Source organism: Malurus melanocephalus, unplaced genomic scaffold (genome assembly GCF_030028575.1).
Source record: "Malurus melanocephalus ecotype Western Australia unplaced genomic scaffold, MMel_1.1 scaffold_149, whole genome shotgun sequence".
NCBI lineage: Eukaryota > Metazoa > Chordata > Aves > Passeriformes > Maluridae > Malurus > Malurus melanocephalus.
In genome coordinates this window covers 1,107,083-1,129,895 of record NW_026623381.1, presented here as the reverse complement: position 1 = coordinate 1,129,895, position 22,813 = coordinate 1,107,083, and the positions used below count along the sequence as shown (strand labels likewise).

The 22,813-nt window shown below is 55.4% G+C and overlaps 1 protein-coding gene across 4 annotated transcripts in view; it reads right to left on the bottom strand.

Annotated features, from left to right (window-relative positions):
* Positions 1–69: 69 nt before the first annotated feature.
* RALGDS (ral guanine nucleotide dissociation stimulator) overlaps positions 70–22,813 on the bottom strand; it is a 42,562-nt gene continuing 19,818 nt past the window's right edge. For 2 of the 4 annotated variants that reach the window (XM_057371563.1, XM_057371561.1), the window contains exons 2-18: positions 7,959–8,069; positions 7,345–7,538; positions 6,917–6,991; positions 6,589–6,782; positions 6,133–6,254; positions 5,797–6,012; positions 5,575–5,678; positions 5,177–5,261; positions 4,446–4,523; positions 4,258–4,344; positions 3,877–3,909; positions 3,618–3,739; positions 3,369–3,464; positions 3,024–3,225; positions 2,460–2,819; positions 2,231–2,345; positions 74–2,074 (exon numbers count right to left, since the gene is read on the bottom strand). In XM_057371563.1, coding sequence (XP_057227546.1) covers positions 1,899–2,074; positions 2,231–2,345; positions 2,460–2,819; positions 3,024–3,225; positions 3,369–3,464; positions 3,618–3,739; positions 3,877–3,909; positions 4,258–4,344; positions 4,446–4,523; positions 5,177–5,261; positions 5,575–5,678; positions 5,797–6,012; positions 6,133–6,254; positions 6,589–6,782; positions 6,917–6,991; positions 7,345–7,538; positions 7,959–8,069 — 2,370 coding nt within the window. In that variant the 3' untranslated portion in view covers positions 74–1,898. Of the gene's footprint in view, positions 2,075–2,230; positions 2,346–2,459; positions 2,820–3,023; positions 3,226–3,368; positions 3,465–3,617; positions 3,740–3,876; positions 3,910–4,257; positions 4,345–4,445; positions 4,524–5,176; positions 5,262–5,574; positions 5,679–5,796; positions 6,013–6,132; positions 6,255–6,588; positions 6,783–6,916; positions 6,992–7,344; positions 7,539–7,958; positions 8,070–22,813 lie in introns of all 4 variants that reach the window. The other 2 variants (XM_057371562.1, XM_057371564.1) reach the window with 2 other exon arrangements.

Genomic DNA, 22,813 nt, shown 5'->3' with positions numbered 1-22,813 from the left:
ATCCCTCTCTCCAAGAAGGTGCTGGCATTTTGGGGAAGGAGGACAAGACAGCCCCYGCCTTGGGGCAGAGACATTTGAGCATCAGTATTTTATTGCAAAGACTAATTACATTGCTGTGTACAAGTCACACCGGGCAGTGTGCTCCTTCATTGAAGTGGTACAAAATACATACGGTACAACCAGTGCCCCCGGGGACACCGGCGGGAGGGGAGGGGAGGGGACAGTCCCAGCGTGGGCAGGCACGGAGCAGAGGGRAGACCCTCCCGGGGGTGCTGGTGCCCAGGGGAAGGGGCTGTGGGCAGGGAGGGAGGGAGGCAGGAGGCTGCCCCTGCGTCAGGGAGCCAGGAGCTCCCATCATGTGCATCGTGGGCAGTGCCACCCCAAGGGACATGGGGCTGGAGGAGCTCAATGCCAGCCACGCTCACACCCAAGCAGCCTCTTCCCCAGCAGCCCAACCCCAGCCCCTGGAGCTGGGAAGGCACCACAACCACCCGGGAGCTCTGACGAACGGGAAACGGAAAAGATCTGCTGGAATGAAGCGCTTAAAAAACAGAGATGGAGCCAGGAGCAACAAAAGGTCCCCCTTTGGTTAGTGTTTCCTACAATGATTACAAAACAAGCATCTCTGCCCCTGCTCGAGCAATTAGTGGTAGAGAATTTGGRAGGGGGTGGCTGGCAGGGTCTGCACCCCAGGAGCACAGCAGAGCAACRCTGCTGCTGCTGCCAACGTCCCTCCCAGCAGCCTTAAATACCAGCATGGGCACAGGAGAGGGACTGGGCTGCAGGGCAGGGGGAGACTGGATTAGTAAAATGTACAAGTTTGCCTCTTCTATTTACAACCAATAAATATTGAAAAAAAAAAAAATCAGTAAACTTTTTTGTTTTATACAAAAAAAAGTCTCATTGCTGCTTCTCCCATGGTCAGTGTTTGAAAAAGTCCGGTTAAAGCCCAAGGTGAGTGGCACTTTCTGTGGGTCAGGCAGTGGCAGCKGGGGCAGTTGGAGCACCCTGAGCTCTCCGGCCCCTCGCATGCCCACTGACCCGAAGTCTCTATTTACACAGTTTCAGACAGAACTCTGCTCTCCTCCTCCTCCTCCTCAGGCTGGCAGCGCTGGGGGCACGGCCCGAAGCTTCCCCCTCAGCAGAAGAGACACTGGCATTTGATCTTTGGTGCAAGTTTGAACGTGGGCCGGCCCAGTCCGGCTGGAGGACGCGCTGGATCGGGAGAGGAGCGAGACCACGCAGGCTTCCAGCTGTCRGGAGCACGCAGCACCAGGACACAGCCTCCTCCACGGGGCTCACACTGGGGCAGGGCTGCATCCTTCCAGCTCACCTCCCAGCCCCRGGCATCGTGGCTTCTCCCAAGGCAGAGCTGTGCGGCGGCGGTGGCGGCGATGCCGGTGATCCCAGGGASGACAGACGTGGAGGTGACACCGGGAAAGCTGGGAAAAAGGCTTTGCAGCCCCAGGGTGGTGGTGGCTCCTGCTCTGCTCCCATCAAACAGCCCCTCTGYGAGTCACCGCTCCCCGGCTCGCTCGGACACAAGGCACCTACGGCAGAGGCGGGCTCCAGCTCTGGGCTGGCCGGGCTGGACRAGTGTCGCACCGTGGAAGGTTAAAAAACGAAACAAAACGAAAAATAGACAAATCCCCCCCCTTACTGCTGCCTTCCTGTGTAGAAAAAAAGACCTGATTGGAGTGGGGGCTTGTGCAGAGAGAGGCAGAGGCCGACAGCAGCTGCCCAGCTCAGCTCTGGGTGCGGAAGGGAGGTGCACGGCCGTGCCCCATGGGCGAGGGTCACTCCTGTGCCGTGCAGGGCGGCACAAGGACCRGCCACAGCCAAGACCGGAGCAGCTGCCCCCAAGGCCCCGTCGGTGATGGGTGGCAGTGGGGCTGAGGCTAGAAGATGCCTTTGGCGATCTTCAGGCCTTTCTGCTTCATCCTGGGCAGGGTGGAGCTGGAGCCATGCTTGATCTTCACCCCCTTGGAGAAGCCCCGCTTCTTGAGCACAAAGTCGTAGTTGGCGGCGGAGTTCATGGCGTAGAAGACGTTGGCATTGTCGGGGATCTTCAGCTCTGGAAGTGAACAAGGATGAGGGTGTCAGTCAGGTGCCCTTCCCTTGAAAGGGGACCAAAATGGGGCCAAGGTTTATCCCCAGGTTCTAGGGACCCCCACTTACTGTCACCTCTCATCCCAGGGCCCCAGCAAAGCCCCAACACCCCAGCACCCACCTCTCTCCTCCGAGATGATCTGGACAAGCTCGTAGTCTTCAGGCCGGTCCCCATCCAGGTTGTGTTTGGCCATGGCCTTGCGAATAACCACAGGAGTCTTGTCCTGGCTTGTCACCTGTGAGCACAGAGCGCTGTGARCCCACAAAGCCTCCCACTAGAGTCTCCTCCTAAAATGTACCATTCAGGAYGAGCCACCCATCCCTGGCATTTCCYYGGGGCTGTCACTAACCAGGATGCTCTTGTACATGTTGCCGTTGTCCACAGCCAGGCTGACTCGGATGATGCAACAGTCGTCGACCTGCTGGTTGTAGAGGGGCAGCGAGAGTGAGGAGTAGCTGGAGATGCCGGAGACCGAGCGCTTGTGTGTGCGGGAGGCCGTCACCGGCGTGGAGGAGACGGAGGAGGAGGAGGCACTGCTGGAGCCTGAGCCGATGCCTGACGTGTCCAGGGAAGAGAGGGAGGTGGATTCCCAGAACTGGAGGGCAGGGAGGAGAGGGGATGCGGAGGACACAGTGGGTTTAGCTTCTCCATCGGCCACAGACGGGGCGTACCAGCGCTGGGGGAGGGAGGCCAGAGGGATCTCACTGACCTGTGACAACGGGGGACCGACACAACTACAGCCACYGGAGGCACGAGAGCCTTGCCGTGCTGCCGGAGCAGCGAAGGGCAGGGGCCTCCCGAGCAGCTCCCGGGTCCCCACCTGCTCCCCCCAGCCCCAGCGCCRGGGCAGAGGTGGGACAGGACACCCACACCACGGCTGCAATGGCCCTGGACCCTGCGAGCTGCCACGTACCTTCTTCTCCTGGCAGTCMGGGGACTCGGGGATGAAGCTGATGTTGATCTCCTCCACGTCGGAGCTGCTGGAGCCGGCCGAGGTGACGCTCACCGAGTCGGTGGCGTCCCCACTGCACAGGTACTGCCCACACTTGAGCTGGTCAAAGGATTTGGAGTGGGAGCTGCCGCTGGCGCAGGGCTCRGTGCTCGGTGGCTGCCGGCTGCCGGGAGAGAGGTGGGGCAGGTGAGAAGGGAGCAGGGTGACGTGCATCTGGCTGGCAGGACAGCGGCAATTCCTGCCTTGTCCCCTGCAGTGCCCAGCCAGAGATGCCCCATGCTGACCCCAATCCCRCCGGGCACTCACTCGCTCCATCTCTTGATGATGCCCGTGTTTTTCTTGGCCTTCAACGTGTTGCTGGCTGACTCCGACAGGGGCTCGATCTCACACGACAGCCCGTAGCTGGGAGGGGACAGAGAAGGGTTTGAACTCCCTGTGCTGCCACCAAGGGTGAGGGAGGCAGAGCAGAGAGCACGGGACAGCTGCTGCTGTCAGAGGAAATGAGTAGTGGGAGCACCCGAGGCAGCAGCACGGCCCCAGCCCCGTCTCACTCACCTCTCRGCCTCGCTGAGCCGCTCCAGGCTGTGGAACCACTCCACGAACTGGTCCTCCTGTGTGAAGCTGTAGTTGTTGCAGGCTGACTGGAGCAGCTTGATCTGCGCAATGACTTCGAACTCCTGCAGCAAATGGAAGCCATGAGACCAGAATCCCCTCCCCCAAAATGAAGAACATGACAGTAAAAGGAGAGGGATTAACCCCAAAGCCACTGGCACAACCTGTGATTGCACCAAGCTGCCAGGGGCAAAGCTCTCACCTTCCTTCTCTTCTCAAAGTTGATCAGCCCACCCTGGAAAAGAAAGAGATGCAGATCAGTATGAGCAGGCAGAAARACACTGCTCCCACCCCTCCATATCTCTGTCTTGCTGCTGCTGCTGCAGTGGGGGTAACCCTGCTGAGAAAGTGACCCTTTTCCTTGGGCTGACAGAGGTGGATGTGTAGTGCCAGATTTGGGATGCAGTGTCAGATATGGGATGCAGTGTGGGATAGAGGATGTGCGGGATGCAGTGTCAGATATGGGATGCAGTGTGGGATGCAGTGTCAGATCTGGGATGCAGTGTGGGATAAGAACACACAGGGCACCAGCCCTCCCTTTACCAGCCCAGACTCTGGGAGGAAGGGGAGGATGGGTACATACATCCAGAAAATCCTTCATGGCGGTGTCGAGCATCACCAGGTCCGTGAGGAAGGTGCCAAGGTAGGGAATGGTGCCCTGCATCACACCCTGTGGGGACAGAAGGGACAGTGGGGTCAGCAGAGCTGGGACCAGCCTGGGCAGCTGCTGGGACAGGGCACAGAGCACAGGGACAGYCCTGCTGGACTCACCATCTCTCGCTGCTGCTGCTGCCGCTTCTGAGCCCTCTTTGGGTTGATCTCCAAGGTGGCAAATTTGGATGTGCCCTCCTGGATGGTGGGGAGAGGTGGGATCAGCACAGCTGGGGAATGGCACTGTGCCAATACCTATTGGCTAAAATTCCCACCCATTTTCATTCATATAACTTTGTAGGGAAGAGGAGGAAATCAAAGCTTTTCCATGGCTCGTGGAGAGGAGAGCCTTAGTGAATAGGAACTGCTGCTCTCATTTTTCATTTCCAGCTCTGTATAAATGCCTCCTCAATGGGATGTTTCATTCCCTTTTACATTTTGTTTCCTCTCAGTCCCCAAACCAGAGCTAGGCTGGGATCTGTGGAAAGGCTCCATATGGAAGAAGGACATTTTTGCTGCAGCCTTTCACCAACTCCACCACCCCACCTGGAATCAAGAGGACTTTGCACCAGACATGCAGCTGCCTCTGGGGAACAGCTGTCACCTGGCACTCTGGATCCCATCCCACTGCTTATCTATTCCCTGAATTGCTCTGCCAGTTCCAGGTAATGAGCTGGGTGGAGAAAGAGAAAGCCCAGCCTTGTCTGGAACCCCTGCAGGCTTCCCAGACTCAGCACACCCATCCTGTGATTCCAGCAGCTCTGCCAGGGTTTTATCCTCGTGGCTGGAACACCACGGGGACCTGAGCTGCCCTCCAGCAGCAGGGCAATGCGGGTTCTCCTTTCCCCTACCTTGATGAGGAGCTCCCGGCTCAGCGAGTGGTTGTTCTCGTCGGAGAAGATCTCAGAGAGCTCGTGGAATGTGCGGAAGCTCTCTCTGCTCAGGGGGAAAACGGGAAAAGTCAGCAAGGCTGCCACAGTGGGGTACCCCCTTGGGCTCTCTTCTGCTCACCCAATGACCCCAGGCTGGTGTTTGGGAGCTATTCTGAGCTGTTTCACACAGAAAGGTGAGATGATGATGATGATGTTTTTACCTCCTCACCCTCCTTGGCTCCCTGACACCTTACACTGGCCCCTGGGTTTTGGGCACACCCCAAGAGGTGATGCTAGAGCTGATGTGATCCCATTGACACACTCAAGGGCCACAGCACGTCCTTCCCCATGGAGCCAGCCCAGCAGGAGCTCCTTACCGCAGCACCTCGTCCCAGGTTTTCTTCAGGCGGTGCACGGCGTTGCACTGCAGGGCTGAGAGGATGGCCCGGAGCGACGAGAAGTTCTTCAGGATGCGGCACTCCTGGGGACACCCAGAAAATGACAGCACTCAGGTTAATAAAACCCAGAGCATCTGCTGGGATTCCAGCAGGGCAAAACCCCATCCTTGAAGGGTGGAGGAGGGAGGTGAGCTGTCCTACCCGAGCCACTTCAATCCATCGCTCCACCACCTTGGCCCTCTGCTGYGGCTTCAGCGAGCGGTCCCCGAGGCACGTGGCGATGACACAGTTGGCCACGCTGTTGAACTGCGAGACTGTGGCGCGGATGGTGGGGGCCAGGTGCTCCTTGCCCTTCTTGTCCCGCTGGGACCAGATGCAGCCCAGGCAGTGGTAAGGCACCACCTTCTTAAACAGCTCCTGGAAGATAAAGGGGTGGGGATGGGTCTCTTTTTGGGGGTACTGGGGAGAGAACAGGCCAGGAGGAAAAAGGGATGGGAGGGGCAGCACCACAGACCCGGCTGGTGGGTGAATACTYACAGCATCCATCAGTGTGAACTGTTCTGCCACCATCTCTGGGGAGAAGGACAGGAAATCCGGCTTCCCTTCCCCAACRCCGTTCTCCTCCACCAGCTGGAAGGTGCAGCTGCCATGGTCCACAGCTGCAGGACACAAGGGAGAGGCTGAGCACTGCAGAGCCCACACTGACCCACACCAGCCCCCTGCAGACACCCAGGCTCCTAATTCCCATCTGGCTTCACACCTCCAGCAACGAGGCTCAGCTAAAAGGAAAGTCATTTTAAACCTGAGTGAAAGTGTCTACAGAGGATTAAAGGCAGATCAGCTAATCCACTTAGAAATCCCACTCCTGGTGCAGCTGGATTAGCCCCGTGTAAACAGGTCTTTTGGGTGTTCAGCCACGTGGTTTAAGTTTTGGAAACCCCCAATGCCAACTAGAAGCCCCAGATGACCCCACAGGCTGGGGAAGGACCCCACCTTCTGGCTCGGCCTCGCTCTGCTCTTGCTGCTGGAACTGGGCCAGCAGGATGCGGGCTCGGCGCTCCAGGTCGGAGCCGGGGATGTTGTGGCGCACGTAGGAGATGAGCTGCTTGAGGCAGGCAAAGTCGGGGGGCTTGCGGAAATCCTCCGAGTACTGGTCCAGCCAGGCCCCCAGGATGGAGGAGATGGTGCTGCAGGAAGGGGGGAAACACAAAAAAAAAGAATCAGGGGCCAGGAGAAACCCGTTGGACCGCTGGGACAACACATCCCTCCCGAAGAGCTGCCACCAGAGCCACCACAGCAGTGTCACTGTGTCACAGCTTACTTCTTCAGCTCCATCCTCTCGTCCACGGCGTGCCTGGCGTGGTCCCCGTTCGTCTGCACGTGGAGTTTGCCATACCTGGGGGGCACAGAGAGGAGGCAGTGAGCACCCTGCAATCTCAGATGCCTCTCAGAGCAGCCTCTTCCCCCTCTACACCATCCCCAGCTCTGCCAAGGGATTGGGGTGAACACAATGTCCTGCTCCTCCCTCTGCCACAACCTCCCCATTACAAGAAGAGGGAAGCAGCCAGCACTGGCCACCTCACTTCAAGACCCCCAGCTTTCCAGGAATTGTATCCTCCCTGCCCTGTCCCAAAACCTTCAGGCTGATGGAGCTGGGAGAAGCCACCAGACCCCCAAAGCATTGCAGCAGAAGACACTGAGGCTTTCCTGCCCACCCCAGCTGTGTTTTGGGGCTTGGGGCAGCCTCACCTGTTAAGCAGCAAGTCCAGCACCTGTTTGGTGGTGGCAAAGGCCCGGTAGGTGCACAGGAAGATGGTGACATAGGTGGAATCATTGCCCTTGAAGGCTGACACCAGGTACTCCACCAGCTTCTCCAAGGTCCCGGCTTTTATCGTCCGCACCTTGCACGTCTCGTAGAGGTTTAAGGCCGACTCGTTCTCAAACTGCCAGGGCAGGAGCAGAGGTCAGTGGGCTGGGTGAGGACACCAGACACCATTAAGTGTAAAATGTTCCCAGCAGCTTCATGAGCTCGGGTCTAGGCTGGGACCCTGACAGTGCCTTGGGATCTCCTGGCTGGGGAAGGAAAGCTGGGTCTCCTCTGACAGCAAACACCAGCAACCCAGCTGAGACCACCTGAGCACTCGGGAAATCCCAGGAAAGGCCTCGAGGGTGCCAAAATCAGACACAAAACAGAGTTGGTGTAATGACAAATTACGACAAATTAGAGTTCCAAAATGGGGCTGCAAATTCTTTCACCCCTGTGCCCCTTCTATAGGGCAGAGGCCAGCAGGAGTTCCTCCCCTTTCCCAAATAAACACCCAATTCCCAAGGCAGGGAAACATCTGAGCGCTGCCCCAGCTTACCCCCAGCCAGCGCTGCCCTTTGTTGGCCGTGTGATGGAGCTGCACTTTGCGCAGGGATATGCTGTAGATCACACCATCCTCCAGCTCTTCTCCGATCTCCTGTGTGGAGCTCTGCACAAAAGGACAAGATACACCGTGAGATAAGGGGAGCAAAGCGTGGCAGGGATCATTTGGTGGCTCCTAAGAGGGATCCCAGCAAGCCAAAGGCAGCAGCTGGCTGGCAGAGTGTCCCTCGCCTGCTCAGAAACACAAACCGGGTGACACCGGTGTGTCTGGCTGGCTCAGCCTGCCCACCGTGGAGCCAGCACTTTGGGAGTTGCTCTTGGTCTGCCCCATGTCCCCACATTCAGCCCTTCAGCAAAGCCAGGCTGTGCCAGCACCAGGGGACAGTGACAGCACAGCMCTGGCTGTCMCCCTCCCYAAGCCTTTCCCWCGAGGTGACATCGCCTCYTGCTCTGAGCAGAGTGTCCCTGCARGAACCAAGCACCTCAGTGCCCTTCCCTAATCAATAATAACCTTCAATAATAACTTCAATAATAACTGTCAAACCAAGCCACCCACCAGCTCTGGCAGCGAGGCCGAAATCCAAAGGGAAAGCTCAAAGCTTGGGGGAAATCCTAAGGATCTGCACCAGGGTGGGGTCAGGCAAAGCCAGGACACATCTGGGCACAAGGGACAGGGGACAGCCCCTCTGGGTGACACCCAGCCATGAGGCTCCCATTTCTGCTTTGGAGGATGGGAGCACCTAAAATTTGGTGAGGGAAGGGGCGATGCTCCTCAGGGCAGGGCCCCAGGCACACACCTCCCCCAGCACCACATGCCAGCCCGGGCTCAGCTCCAGCCCCACAAGGACAATTTGGTTCCCTCCTCCTCCTCCTCCTCCTCCTCCCTAACCACACTCTGCTGAGTCAGTGCCTCCCGTAAGAAGATTTATCCAGATCCTTTTAAACACCGCGGGGATCTCCCCCGCCCTCCATCCCCCTCGCCAAATGGCAGGGCAGGGATGAACACACACCAAAACCCACAGCTCAGCAGATGGGGGAAATGCCTGAGTGGCAAACTGGTTACAGGGGGAGATGGCCACACACTGGGGCTATTTTTGTTTATGAGGACAAACCTCTCCTGCCAGAACAAGCCTATGGCTTTCCATGCAACAGCCCCTCTGGAGCACAAAAAGCCCTGAAAACACCACAGGGCTTGCTGAGGAAGAAACTGCCATGGAGCAACGCAGGATGGAGCCTTCAGATGGAGCCCCAGAAGTGACACTGCTCCCTGCAAAAAACCCTCCTCCAAACCATCCCTGTGAACGTGGGAACAGCCACACCCAGGGCTCCAGGCTCAGAAGAGGATGCCCATCTCAGAGGGCAGGAGCTGATGGATGAACATGCACCCCAAGGCTCTTCAAGCACCTCCTCTATCAGCAGCACCAGCACAGCACTGCCACTGCTCTGTTATCACACCCTGCTCCAGCCACAGGCTTGTTCATCACGAGGAATCATGGCAGGGACACACAGCCAGCTCAGAGACTGAGGGGAAGCCTCCTGAAAAAGCCTYTCATTCATGGTTGTAATGAATGAGGGCAGAGAATCCCCCTGGGCAGGGTTACTGACTTTTTCACTTTCTGCTGAACCTGCATTTCTCACTTCACGCCAGACTGCGGAGAGGTTTGGTTTGCTGGAGCTTGAGGAGTTGTGAGGCCCTGCTGTGAACATCAGGAGCCTTTCCCAGGATCCCAGACTGACCCTAGAGCACCCACACGAGGCAGCAGACACCAAACGACCTGTGTGTGTCCCTCTTTTGTTCAAATTATGGCATAAATTCATGTTCAAGGACAGTGTCCTGCGGGACTGGCACAACCAAAGTTTTGTGTCCCCTCTGGATCCCCCACCTACAGTGACAGCACCAAACCCAGCTGGCCAATTGTCCTTCTTCCACGGGTAAATGCTGCTTACAACCAAAAGAAAAGCCATGGGAACRCTTCCCAATTTGTCCTGGGCTCTTTCCCAGCCTTCATCACCCAACCTGCACATCAGCCCCACCCTGTGAACCTCCCACTTATGCTGAGACTTTGGGCTGGAGGAAAGCTCTGGGTCCAGCAGGACCAGAGCCCTGCACGGTCTAACTCAGGAAAGAGATTTGGCTGGGCATTGTAAACCCCAGACACAAGCATCAAGAAAAAAAAATCAGATGCTTGCTGACATGCAATTAAATTCATAAATTAAATCATATGGGAGGAAAAAACCATCTCAGGATCAACCCATGAATCATTGGCAGCTGCTGTGCAACTGCAGTGGAAAGTATTGCCACAACTGTGCAGGGTTTTCACTCTGCATTTCGTGTCACGTGCAGAGGATACACCCCGGCTCGATGTGCGTGAAAGCAAATTTCATTTCCTTCCCCTATCCAAGACTGTCAGATTCATTCATTATTTTTTTTTTTTTTTTGGTCCTGCTGACTCGCGCGATATCCCCCRAAGTTCCCCCTTCGCAAACCGCACGCGAAGGCCACGGCTTCCCTGCCAAGAGCCAGGAGAGCTGCTACACTGGGACATTCTGAAATTCGGTTATTTATATTCCGAGTGAGCTTCCTCTTCGCCGCCGCTGCTCCTCCGAGATGCTGATCACGCATTCCGTGCACGTTGGTGAAAAACCCAATGAGCAAAAAGCGGCAGCAGGACAGAGCTGAGGAGTCTCATTCCAACATCTGCACCAAGCACACSTTTTTCCACCTGCAGATGGGAGGAKGAGGAGGGAGGAARGCTGGGAGAGGCTCAAAACCTTGACCTGTGGCTGATGTTTGTGCACCACCCAGAATGCTGCGCTCATGGCGGGATTTCCAGCGARTCAGACAAAGCTGGATGTCCTCAAAATGGGCTCGAAAGAGACTCAAAAGTGCTGTTAATTTTGGAACAGTCACTGCTCCCTGCTGCCTGCCCATCACATCTGCTGGAATTGTCTGTCCCTCAGATAAAGGGAACATGAGGGGGGCTCAGCCAGCACACAAACCTCCTTCACCAGTGTTGAGTGTGAGACAYAGGTGAACAGCCCCTTCTGTTGGCATGAGAGAAGAATCCAACAGGCCCAGGCATTGCTTTAAACATCTGCAGCAAGRTTTGATGGCTACAGCATCTGCACCTTCCACCAAACTCATACAGTCAGGACCCAACAGCCCAAAAAGTGAGCTCCAACACGCTGCAAGATGGGCACCAAGAGAAGGAAAGACAGAAAAATGAGTGTTTGACTTGATTCCCCCAGCTCAGCGTGCAATCCTGGCCCCCTCCATGCAGCAGGAAACAGAGTCAGGCTGGAGGGGCGCGAGGAAAAGCCACATGTTGAACTCAGGATGCAGAATTGTGCRGAGCAGAGCCATGAGTGAACTCTGCAGGAGTTCAGCCCCTGAAATCTGAAGCGGGAGGTCTGCACCAGATGGCTGCCCTGGGTCTGGGGACTGCTTCTTGCAACTGCAGCCAGCCCCRGAGCTCCCAGTGACGGCTCAAAGCTTTTGTGACTACAGCAGCGAGGAATTCCTGCTCCGTGCAGTAAACTCTGCTCCTCTCTGGTGAATGTTCCCCGTTCTCGGCGTGGTGTCAAAGCCCACGTCTTCACACGGAGGATTAAAGGAGCTCTGAGATGCAGCCAAGGTTTGTGAGCCTGGGGGAAGGGTKTGAGGGACCCCCAGAGAGCAGCAGGGACTCGGCCTTCGGCTCCTCCCGGCAGATGAAGGGAGGGGAAAACGGAAAAAACCAAACAGCAAAGCAAAACATTGGCTCTGCATTTTGGAAAGTGCTCGAGATYGATCACCAAGGTGGTTTCAGTGAGACAGGAGCAAAGTGCAGGATTAAGTGTGAGCAGGACAGCATCCCCACAGTTACACACACACAATTACCCAACAATTACCAGCTCTCAAGAGCTCTGGTCCCGGGTTAGTGCACCAGCCTCCAAAGGCACAAAAATAATAAACTGGCGGTGGAAAAAGATACTCATTTCAGCACACGTGGAAGAGGCACGACTGCTCAAAGTGCTTTTACCGATGTCCCTGCACTGCAGCTGGTTTAACAATCAAAATATTCGTGTTACTCTGCTCCCTTCCAGTTGAGCTACCCAAAATGCCTGTTCTGCAGGCAGGTACAGCACAGCTCCCTGATTTCAGAGGGGCTGCTGCTGCCAGCCACAAGAGAGGAGCARACACTGACCCTGCCCATGGGGAGCCAGGAATTTGTGCCTGTYGGGAATTACYGAGATCAGAAAAGGCAGAGCCGAGMCTCRSAGACGTCACCAGGAGTTTCCCATTGAAGCCCCGCGCTTGCACAAGCTCAAAAGAGCTCGATGGAAGGTGACAAAGGCAGAAACAGCAAGTGGGAGTTTGGTCTTTACAACCCCCAAGGYCTTCTCAGAATAACCCCTTCCCAGCAGCAAGGGGAAACGGGCCTTTCTGGAAAYGAAAGGAAGCGGCTCCACCRCAGCCCGTGCTCCCCGTGACYGACACCAACCCCAAATTAACTTTCATTTCACCCTCAGGAGAAAACCCCGAGCCCCTGCAAGGAACAGCAGCCACTTTGGGACCTCTTCAGCCCACAGAACTGTGCAAAAGGAAATAGGAAAAAAGTCACCCCCGGGGTAGTGAAAGGAAAACAAGAGSCGTTCTGTGAAGCGAAGATAAAGACCGCAAAAGCAGAAGCACCCTCTGTCCTGCACATCCCAAATAAGCACACGCAGCACAACGCTCTTCCTCACGGGGACTTCCATGCAAAAAGCCCTGCAGTGGCTGCTCCCCACGGCTCTGCCTCGAGGGATCATCCTCTCCTGGCGCTCACTGACAGTTTCCTTCCCCTGGCTGTGCTCAGGAAGGCTCCAAGGACTCCCCARGCTGGCGAGGAAGCTGACAAACATCCCCTGTTTTTGGGGGAAGGAAAGGTGCCCACGCTGGTGACTCAGGGGATGTGCTTTGGAACAGCAGMCCCACCGAGGACAGAGCACTTTTGCTCCCAAACACCATCCCAGCRATGGCCATGGTGGTCCTGGGGTGTCTCCAGTTGGATAAGTTGATCTCCCTCTGTCTCTTTTCCCCCTGAACGTTCCTGTTCTGCTGATGGAGCTCAGTCCCCAGCCCTGGCTCCCCTGTGTACAGAGATGTTCAGCAGAGACACACGATTCCTTTGGGTTTTCAACACTCCCTGCCTTCCTCCCTGCCTGCTCTGAGCTGCCTCAAACCACGACCCATTCCAGCAGCCCACTAAAACACAACAACAAAGGAGGAAACAGGAAAAGAACAGAAAAAGGGCAAAAAGCTAAAGTTAAACCCACCATGAAAAAGGGAGGGTTCTGCCAGGACACCAAGCCAGTGGTGACAGCTGAGGGCCTGTTCTCTCCCCTTCAATTCCTGGGCTCCACAGCTGAGTTTTCCTGTCCCTCTGCTCCAGGTTTKTCAGCATGGAAAGCTGTGCCCCAGGGGAACAGCCCTGCAGCCAGCTCATCACCCAGGATGGGGCAGAGAGGCCACATCACCCCATAGCTGCCTCTTGTGGGGATCCTACACTTTCTCCCTCGTGTTCTGGGGCTCCTGAGGCTGACAGCCGGTGTGATCCCGTGTCTGAGACCCCGAGGGGCTGCAGGGAGCACCCAAAGGCAGCCCTGTCCACCCTGGCAGCTCAGGGAGAAGGGAAGCTGGCAGATGGGTTACAAAGGCATCTTGTGACTCGCACACAGTGAGTCAGTGGCTGGAGCAAGGATTAGGAGCTCAGTGCTCCAGCCCAGGAACGAGACAGAGCAGATACACARGATCCCTCCCCCATTTGCTCCTGGTTTGCTTTTAAAGAAAACCAAGAGCATTCCCACATGGAGAGAGTTTTTTTCTCTTTTTATGGTTTGAAATCAAAGACTGTGCACGGCCACTCCATCCCCCAGCCTTCAAGGGGTAGGATCAGACCCCTGAGGTGGGAAGGATGCATTTCCTGGGGGCACCAGGGGGACTCCTCAGTGAAAAACAAACTGCAGCCTCAACAAGAATGAGTAGCTAACTCCAAACCCTGTGTTTCCTACACCTAGGAGCAGAGATGACCACCAGCCACTTGCACCCCATCTGGAAACACCACCAGAGCAGGGGACGTGCTGGGATGGGCTCCTCTTCRCAGAAAACTGACTGCAGCAGCTTTTGCTTCCTCTCTAAGTTAATGGAAAAAAAAAAGATCCCGCCAACACAGCAGTTCTGGCTGTTGCTCCACAGCCCTGAGCCCTGTGCTCGTGATGGCYCTGGCGTGTGCTCGGGCAGAATCCMCATCCAGAGCCAACAACTCAGGCTCTGAGCAGAGCAACTGCTCTGCCACCAACTCACCCACAGCCCCCGGGGCATTACTGGAAGTGAAACCAGAATGACACAGCTGGTGAAAAAAYGGTGCATAAAAAATTAATATAGATGCAGCTCGGCGAGGTTAAATAAAGATCGAGCGTCTCATCCCAAGTCATCTCGGCTCGGAACAAAAGGGTTGCGTTTTACTGAGATGGAAACAGAAAAATATGCAAAAAACAGTAACTGAAACAAAAGTTCAAAATTGTTTTTTTTTTTTCTGGGTGCACAGTAGCACCTGGAAGTCACATGCAACATGACAGCTCCCCAGTGCCTCGTTCAAATGTGAATTAAAACATGAGGGGTGCCCTGAAGAGTTCCAGACTACCTGACCTAATGCTGCTCTATTGATTCCACCTCTGAAGCAGRGCCCTGGTGCACCAAATGTGTCATTTCTGCTGCAGCAATAACTGCCAGGTGTCTTGGATAAGGGATGGAGATGAGGTTGGCACTTGGAGCTGACGTTCCTTGAGACTGATTGGAATGGTCACACCTGAAAATGTCAATTCTGTGTTAACACACGTTCACAGGACACACAGACTTGTTCCCTGTGCCAGCTCCAGGGCAATGCTTGTCCCTTGCATGGATCATCACCTGCAAGTGATTTAATTTTCCCAAAACTCTCTATATTTCCAGAGACACAAAACTTTGAATATTCTCCAGCTTTCAGACAGCCAAAAAAATTAGTTTTAAAAGTACCAGATGCAATAAAATCAGCTCCTTTTGCCAAACCTGCCCCTTGCCTTGGCACACCCATGTCCTGCATGAATGAAGTGCTCACCTGGGCACACGCCTGTGGCACGAACCTGGTGGGATGAGCACAGGGCAAAACAAAGATCACAACTGCAAAAACTGCCAGCTGTAAAACCCCTGCCCAGCCCCAGGAGGGCTTTCAGCCCCCCATGCCATGATGAACCATCCCACCAGCCCCACACCGACATTCCCAGTGGGTTTTATCACACACCATCCCCGAGCAGCCTGGGTTAAGCTGTAAATTCAGGTGCCTGTGCAGTAATTCCCATCCTGCAGCTTGCAGAGGGGAAAAATCAAAAAATCCCACCTTCCTGGAATTTTGAAGGTGCACAAATTGAGGTGGCCAGGCTGGGGGCTGTCCAAAAGCCACAGCCTGGCTGGCAGAACCTGCACCTTTCCCCTCCGTTTCCATTTGAACAAAGCTAGTTCCGATTTACCTCAGACACATCCTTAGCGTAGATAAGCCCAACCAAAATAAGCCCTCGTGAAATAAATGTGTCCACCCATGTGTTTGCTCTGCTTTACGTCAACCCACATTCCCTCCACCAAACCTGGTGTGATTTCACGTGGGCAAAGCTGACAAGCCCAGATTTTTTGGGTCCCCTTCCTTTAAATCCCATCACCCCAGAGGATGCCCGGGGGGAAATCTGAATGCCCCCAGCCCAGGCTGGCACAGGACACGCTCTGCCAGCCGGATCAATGGCACCACTGTGCTGCAGAGGGGCTGACAGCGCCGGTGGCACAGGGACAGGCTCGGGGATGGCTCGCTCTTTGTGTGCGTGTCTGCACCAGGGTGACCCAGTAAACAGCTGAAGCAGAGAAAATGCAGGAACAATCCAGCGCAGGGAGGCAGAGAGGGGCTGACGGTGAAAGGACGGCCGGGGGAATAAATGCGAGGCTTTGTTCTCCGGTCGTGCCCCTCTCGCCCAGCTCCCACCCCGGCCGGGGATGACGCGCGGCTCCTCCATTTGCTGCTGGCATGTGCTTCCCGGGATCAGCCCGGCTCGTCCCAACCTCCTCCTGACACCCGCAGCCCCAGCGGGTCCCGGCACATCCCAGCTGCGGCTCTCCCTCGGCCATTCCCTCCCCTCCCGGGTTATCCCGCTCCATCCCCTCCCCTCTCAGTTTATCCCGCTCCAACCCCTCCCCTCTCAGGTTATCCCGCTCCAACCCCTCCCCTCTCGGGTTATCCCGCTCCATCCCCTCCCCTCTCAGTTTATCCCGCTCCATCCCCTCCCCTCTCGGGTTATCCCGCTCCAACCCCTCCCCTCTCAGGTTATCCCACTCCATCCCTTCCCCTCTCAGGTTATCCCGCTCCATCCTTTACCCTCTCGGGTTATCCCGCTCCATTCCCTCCGTTCTCGGGTTATCCCGCTGCTCGTTCCCCTCCCCGTGAGAAGGTGGAAGAGCGCTTTTGCTTCGTAATCAACACAATCTCACATTTGGAGCGTTATTTAAAGAGGTGTCGAGGCGGCAGGAGGTGCTGCATGAGCAGGTGTCAACAAGCCGACACCTGGGGGACAACTATCGGGATTTCCACAGCTGAAATAGCCGAGATTTTACCATTAAATGGCACTTTTGGGGAGAAAACAACTGGAAAAAGATACAAATCCAGCTGTTGTCAAGTGCCTGAACACACAGGGAGCCCCAGCAGTGAGGTTTGGACCCAGATTGTGCCCTGAGCTCTGGGTGCACGGGATCCCGGGGCACAAGGAATGTGGGTGCTCAGGAAGGGAGGGTGAATTCCCTCCCCAGACCCTCAGCCCTGCTCTGAAGGTGCGGGTTTGGCCACGGACCATGCGGGAGCAGCTAAACCAACACGCAGGTGCCTGCTCCTCCCGGCCACGGCACTTGGGTGAGCCAGTACAGGCACGTTCCCAGCCCGAATCATCTGCTCCTGCCACCCTGCCCCGCTCATCCCCTGGGATTCCCAGCTGAGCATTCCTGCAGCTCGCCCTTCCACTTAAAAAATGATTTTTGGGACACACAAAAAGCTGAAGTGCTCCATGACCATGGGGCAGCACTAAGGTGAAAGGGGCAGAGGTGCCCACCTTCCTTCCCTGACTCCTTTCTTTGGCGTTGCCTGCACTAAGAAGTTAAACCTCAAACAGCCCCATCCTCCCAGAGCTGAGTKTTGCTGAGGAACACTCCAAAATCCATGGGAGAGATGGAGTTTGTGGAATACACCCCCCCTAAAAAAGCACCTCGGGGAATAAGTGTTTGTTATGACACTGGAGTGAGCCATAGCTGCGCTCTGAGTCACCCCAGCACTGCAAGGCAAGAACCAGCCAGGCCTGTCCTGTCCTTKTGCCAGCTCTCACTGTTGTAACCGGGACCGAATCGAGTAAATCACATTGTCTAGAAATCCAGTAATCCCAGTGGCTGTCACCAGCAACGGGCACGGCCAACGCATCGCTCGGCACGGGGCTCTGGATCAGCAGGACTGCAGCTGGGACCRCACAGCCGTCAAAAACATCACCAAAATCAACCCAAGAGCAGCATTTGGGGGAAAGCTGAGCTGCTTTAAGGTGATAAATCACATCCTGCAGCTCCTGGGTTCTGCTGACAGCAGCACCCACCAGCTGAACCTTTCAGACATATGTCTGAACAAAATCCCTGGGGTTTTGGCCCAAACTGTGGTCCTGAACCCCCCAATCACATAAAGGCGGTGCTTCAGCATCAGATTGAGTTCCCACAGCTCAGCTTTGCCCCTGCCAGTCCCGCTTGGCTTTGCCCAGCCTGGCTAAACCCTGGTTTCCTGAAGCCAGTTCCAACTCTAAGAGGTGAACCCAAAGCAAACACATCATTTCACAAACACGCTCTGGCTGGGGCAGGAGCCTGGGGCAGCTCTCGGCTTGGGAATCTCCATGGAGATCCGACCGCTGCAAAGAGCAGGGAAAGGGTGCGTGGTTTTGCTCCATCACATGAAAAGAAGTCCTTTGAAAAGCAGGTTTCCACAGGAGCCCTGAGCYGAGCCGCTGGAGTGTGGTTAGCAGAAAGCAAAGCCGCTCTAAAAATAATGCCTCAGCATTCCAGATGAAGTTGCCTCCGTTTAGTTTCCTCTCCAATCTGCTCTGTTTGCAAGTTAGACCAACTTGATTTTCCCTTCTCTGTCAGCTCTGAGGATTTGGCAGCTGGAGCCATCCCCATCCTGCTCTGCTGAGCCTGGGGCTCCCCAGGCAGCTGCTCCCCACGGCCCCAAACACCCCATGTGCAGAGGGAAAATGCCCCATCCCGTCCCAGCATGTTTCTGACAGCAGAGCTCATCCAAATACCAACGGTGCAAYGAAAACAAACCGCTGTGGAGCCAAACGGGCCACGCCAGGAGCCTCTGCCTGTGCTTAATCTGCGCTGACATTCAGCTGTCACATAGCTCCTGACCCTCAGGTAGAGGGAACTCGCTGTTATTTAATGTAAAAGTGCTGCCCTACAAGARCCCGTGCCAACACAGCCGCGGGAATGTAACCGAAAACCAGAGAGGGGATTTGCATAGCATCACAAAAACAAAAACAAACCAAAAGCAGGTGAGAGGGACGGAGGTTTGAGGTGTTGGAGTCACTTCCCCGCAGCTGAAGAGAGCAGGGTTTGCTCAACACAGCCCACGCCACCGCATGCTGGGAATTAGGAAAGGATTTTCCYGGCACCTCTGTGTTCCCAGGGCTGTTCCCAGGTGTTAGGGGACAAAAGGGCCAGCACAGAAACCTTTCTGCAAACCCCAGAGCAGAGCTGCCCCTGCTCCAACCCCCTCCCCGTGACTCCCTTCAAGCAGCCAACCTGCCAGCCGGAGGAGGGGCTGGGATTGCTGGGATTACTGGGATTATTTGGATTATTAGGATTAGTGCTCCTTGCCCGAGCTCTGCACTCCCTTTCCCTAATGACTCAGGAGCAAAGTCCAAGTGCTCCCGTCGTTATTGGGGCTGTTTGAGCCGGCTCTGACGTGCGGGTGGGTCCCCACATGACACAAACTGATAACGGGGGGACCCAAACATCCCAGCCCTTCCCTGCTGTGGGTGTTCCCAAAATGCTCCAGAGGCTKCCACCATTTCAACATGATGTTCACAGGAATTCCTGGGCACCAAACCCCACTGCCAGCATCACCTTTCAGCCTACAGATGCTTCTCTCTGCAAAGCAAAGGTCCCACAGACCCCTGGAACGACAGACACAAATTTGGGACCAGCCATGGATGCTGCTGGGGGATCTAACCCATTTTAACCTGTAAAAAGTGCAACTTCCACCCAACTCCTTTCTCCCCAAGGCTCAAAGAATGTTCCAAACCCTGCTCCTCCTCACCCAGACCCCACAGGTGCCATCCCACCAAAGCAATGCAAAAACCCTGAGTGGCCACGAGCAGTGCCGGAGCCCCCCGGGCCCCCCGCCAGCAGCTCAGCCAGCTTTGTATCCAAATCCTGCTCCCTAGCAACCACATTTTTTTCCCCCCTCTTGCTGAGTCCGTGGGAGATGAAGAAATATTTGAGAACTGAGACAGCCCTGCTGCAAGGATATATTTTAAAAAAAACTGAATATGTCCTTTTGAAAGGCAGTTGTTAGGCAGCTCTGGAGATAACGGTGTTAGAGAAAGTGTGAGCAGGGCATACCCAGCCTTTAAATGTGGTCTAGAGTGACCTAAATAAGCTCTTTCCTCCCTCAATTACACTCCSCTCGGGGGACAGAGTGGCTGGTTGGAGAGCTGGGAAGGGAGATGGAGGAGCTGCTGGTGGTGAAACCCTTCCTATGGCCAGACCAGCTCAGCGGGCCCTAAAAACAGCCCTAAGTGTGGGGTGGCACAGCCACCCCCAAATCCCTAACACTGGTGGGTGCCAGCTCAGTGAGACCCATCCCCGCAGGCAGAGCTGGCCAGATGCTCCTTTTGCTCATCACACCCCAAAGCCAGGCACAGGGAAATGGGGAATTACTCCAAGAGTGCATTTACTTGCCCCTGACTGATGATTCCACCCTAAAAAGGAGGTTGTAATGGAGCAATAGTGTGATCTGGGGTGGGGGGCTGAGGCTGAGTGATGCTGAGGCCTAGGGGTGGCCTGGGGGGTGGCTTGCCCATTCAGCCTGTGAATAARCAAAGATTTCAATTTCCAAGGCTGCCAATCTGGTACTAAATCCACTAAAAGCTCAGTGAGATCCCAGTGAGGGGATTCCCATCCTTGTGGAAACACAGCATGGCACCCTTGAGTAAAACAATGATTGCACAAACACATTCCGAAGCTTCTCTCCAATTTCTCTGTTACCATCTCAAATAATAATAATTAAAAAAAAAAATTAAAAATCCCTTGCACCTCTGTCATTGTCACCCTGCATCAGCCACCAACAATYAGCATCCCAGCCTGCTCCAAACCTCTCTGGAAGGGAGCCAGAAGGTAGGACCCCATCCAAGAAATACCAACAGATGATGTTCATCTGGCAAATTGCAAGGGACRTATCAGGTTGTGCCTGGGGGAGGAGAACGGGCTGGGAGAAAAGGATCTTATTCCAAAGGCACCATAGGAAGCGAGGAGAAAATGGCTTTTAAGAGAGATCTTTGCCCCTCCCTCCCAGCTGTAAAGAACAAGCACTGACCTCCAAGGYATCTGGGCTGAGCAATTCAAGTTTTCAAGGATGCATTTAGCAACTGAAAATCTCCTAATTGTTCAGAAAACAAACATGGCCAGAATAGCAAGGACATGTTTTTTTTTTTATAAGCCAGCCTTGTCAGAGGTTCAGCAACATCAGTTTTGTGAAAGTTTCGATCTGTGTCATCCACAGTGGTGCTTTAGGCCATTCCCAGCCAGGAGGAGCAGGAGAGGCACCAAATTCACTCTGAATTTCCTGCTGGACTGGAAGGATTGACACTCACTGCCGATTTGGAGTGGATTGGAACCGGGAAGGTCAAAGCAAAAGGGCTGCAAAGCTGCTCTGTCAACCCCCATTTGAGACAGTTTAAATTTTCCATCCCCTGTGGTTAAAATCACGGTGAGAACACTCGGCTCAAGGGCTGGGAGGCCTCAGAGTGATGCCTGGTGATCGATACRGTTGCTGTGGGATACAGGCAAAGTCTTCCCTGCTGCCATCCCTGGGGGTTTRGAGAGGACCAGAGCGAGCCACAAGCTGCCCAGCAGCTTTCCAGGGATCTCTATTCCCTGTGGGGACCAGGCTGTGCACCCAAGCTGGAACAGCTCTGCCAAAACCCAGCAGATGCTGAACCCTGCTGAGCCCAGKCAGCTCCCTTTGGCTGAGGGGACAGTCAGCAAAAACAGGGCTCAGCAAAACCCTGACAGTCCCTGGGGGTTCTTATTCAAATAATCTGCCTTCTCCTCTCAGTGTGCATCTGAARCTCTGCCTGAGGATTACAACCCCACCACTGCAATTGTCACAACACTGACACTTTTTTTCCTTTCCCCAGTTGTTCAGTGAACATCCAGTGCACCCCAAATGCTGCTCAGAAGGCCGTGGGTCACCGTGCACCCCTCTGGGATGCCCCTTTTCACACCATGACTTGCACAGAAAGAGGAGGAATTTATCTGTGAGGAATTTGTCTCATTTCCCCGAGCGAGGGGATGCAGGGATGGCTCTGACCATTCCCCTGCACAGCCCAGGGCAGAACTAAGAGCAAAAAAGGCTTGGGAGGAGGATTGGCTGGCAGCTGTGCCATGCTCAGTGCCAGTTTGCTCAGCCCCATCACTCTTCCCTCGCAGCCGCATCGCCCGGSATGCTCCAAACCCTCTCCAGAGCCTCCTCCAGCCGGGCTGCCCTGGGGCTCACGAGTGCCAGACAGCCTCTCCCTGGGGACCAGAGGAGCAGCACGCTACATCACCCCCTCCTCTGCCTCTTTTCCTCCCCCTGCTCTCGCTCTCCCTGCCAAAATCGCGGCCCCTCCGCCTCCCGGGCCGGCGAGGCTGGACTTCCTGCCAGGCATAACACGAACCAGATGATGCACTSCAAAGCATGTCAGTACGCCCACCCCCAGGAGAGAGGGGCTGAAATAAGCCGGATGGAGCTCTGGTGAACTCYCTGCAGAGCTGATGAGCCGCTGCCACCAGGCCAGAGGTGACCCGGTACGGCCGGAGCCTGAGCTCATCCCTTCCTGCCCGGCTGACCGAGACTTTCCCGTCACAGGTTGTGGGGCAGAAGGTTTGGCACCGGGACAAGGAGCCCTTGCCCTCGCTGAAGCACTGGCTGCCCTCAGCGGGTATCTGCACAAAGTAATAAAGAGGTTTTAGCGGCCATTCCCCCCCTTCCACCGCCCCCATTCCAGCGGGAAGCATCCAGAGCAGCACATCTGCAGCTGGCGCTAAATCCCAGCAAAGCCAGACTCGCTGACCCTCGCTGCTGTTAACCCCTGCACCGCCAGGGCTGMGGCTTTTCTGAGCGCCAAAACCTTCCTCCCTAACACACCGTTCGCTCCCCATCAGTGGCACTCCCACCGCAACGATGACGATCTCCATTATTGAGATAAAAGGCCCAGCTCTGACTCAGATTGTTTCATTATTTCGGGTGCTTCCACATGCGACTGCCATCAACAAAGCACTCGGGCCTCGCTGGGACCAGCCTGACTCTGAACCACTCGAGGTCGAATCTAAACAAGCACAAATATTTTGCATCCTCCAGGAAAGTCCTCCCAATGCCCGTAACCTTCCCAGAGGACACTTTTGTGGTTTGGACAAGCCCGGAGCCTCTGCAAAAAGCTCAGTTCTGAGCAGACTCCTGCCTCCCGCAGCCAAAGTCTCAAATGAAACATTAAAAGCCCGAAGTTTTAACAATCTGACCCTTT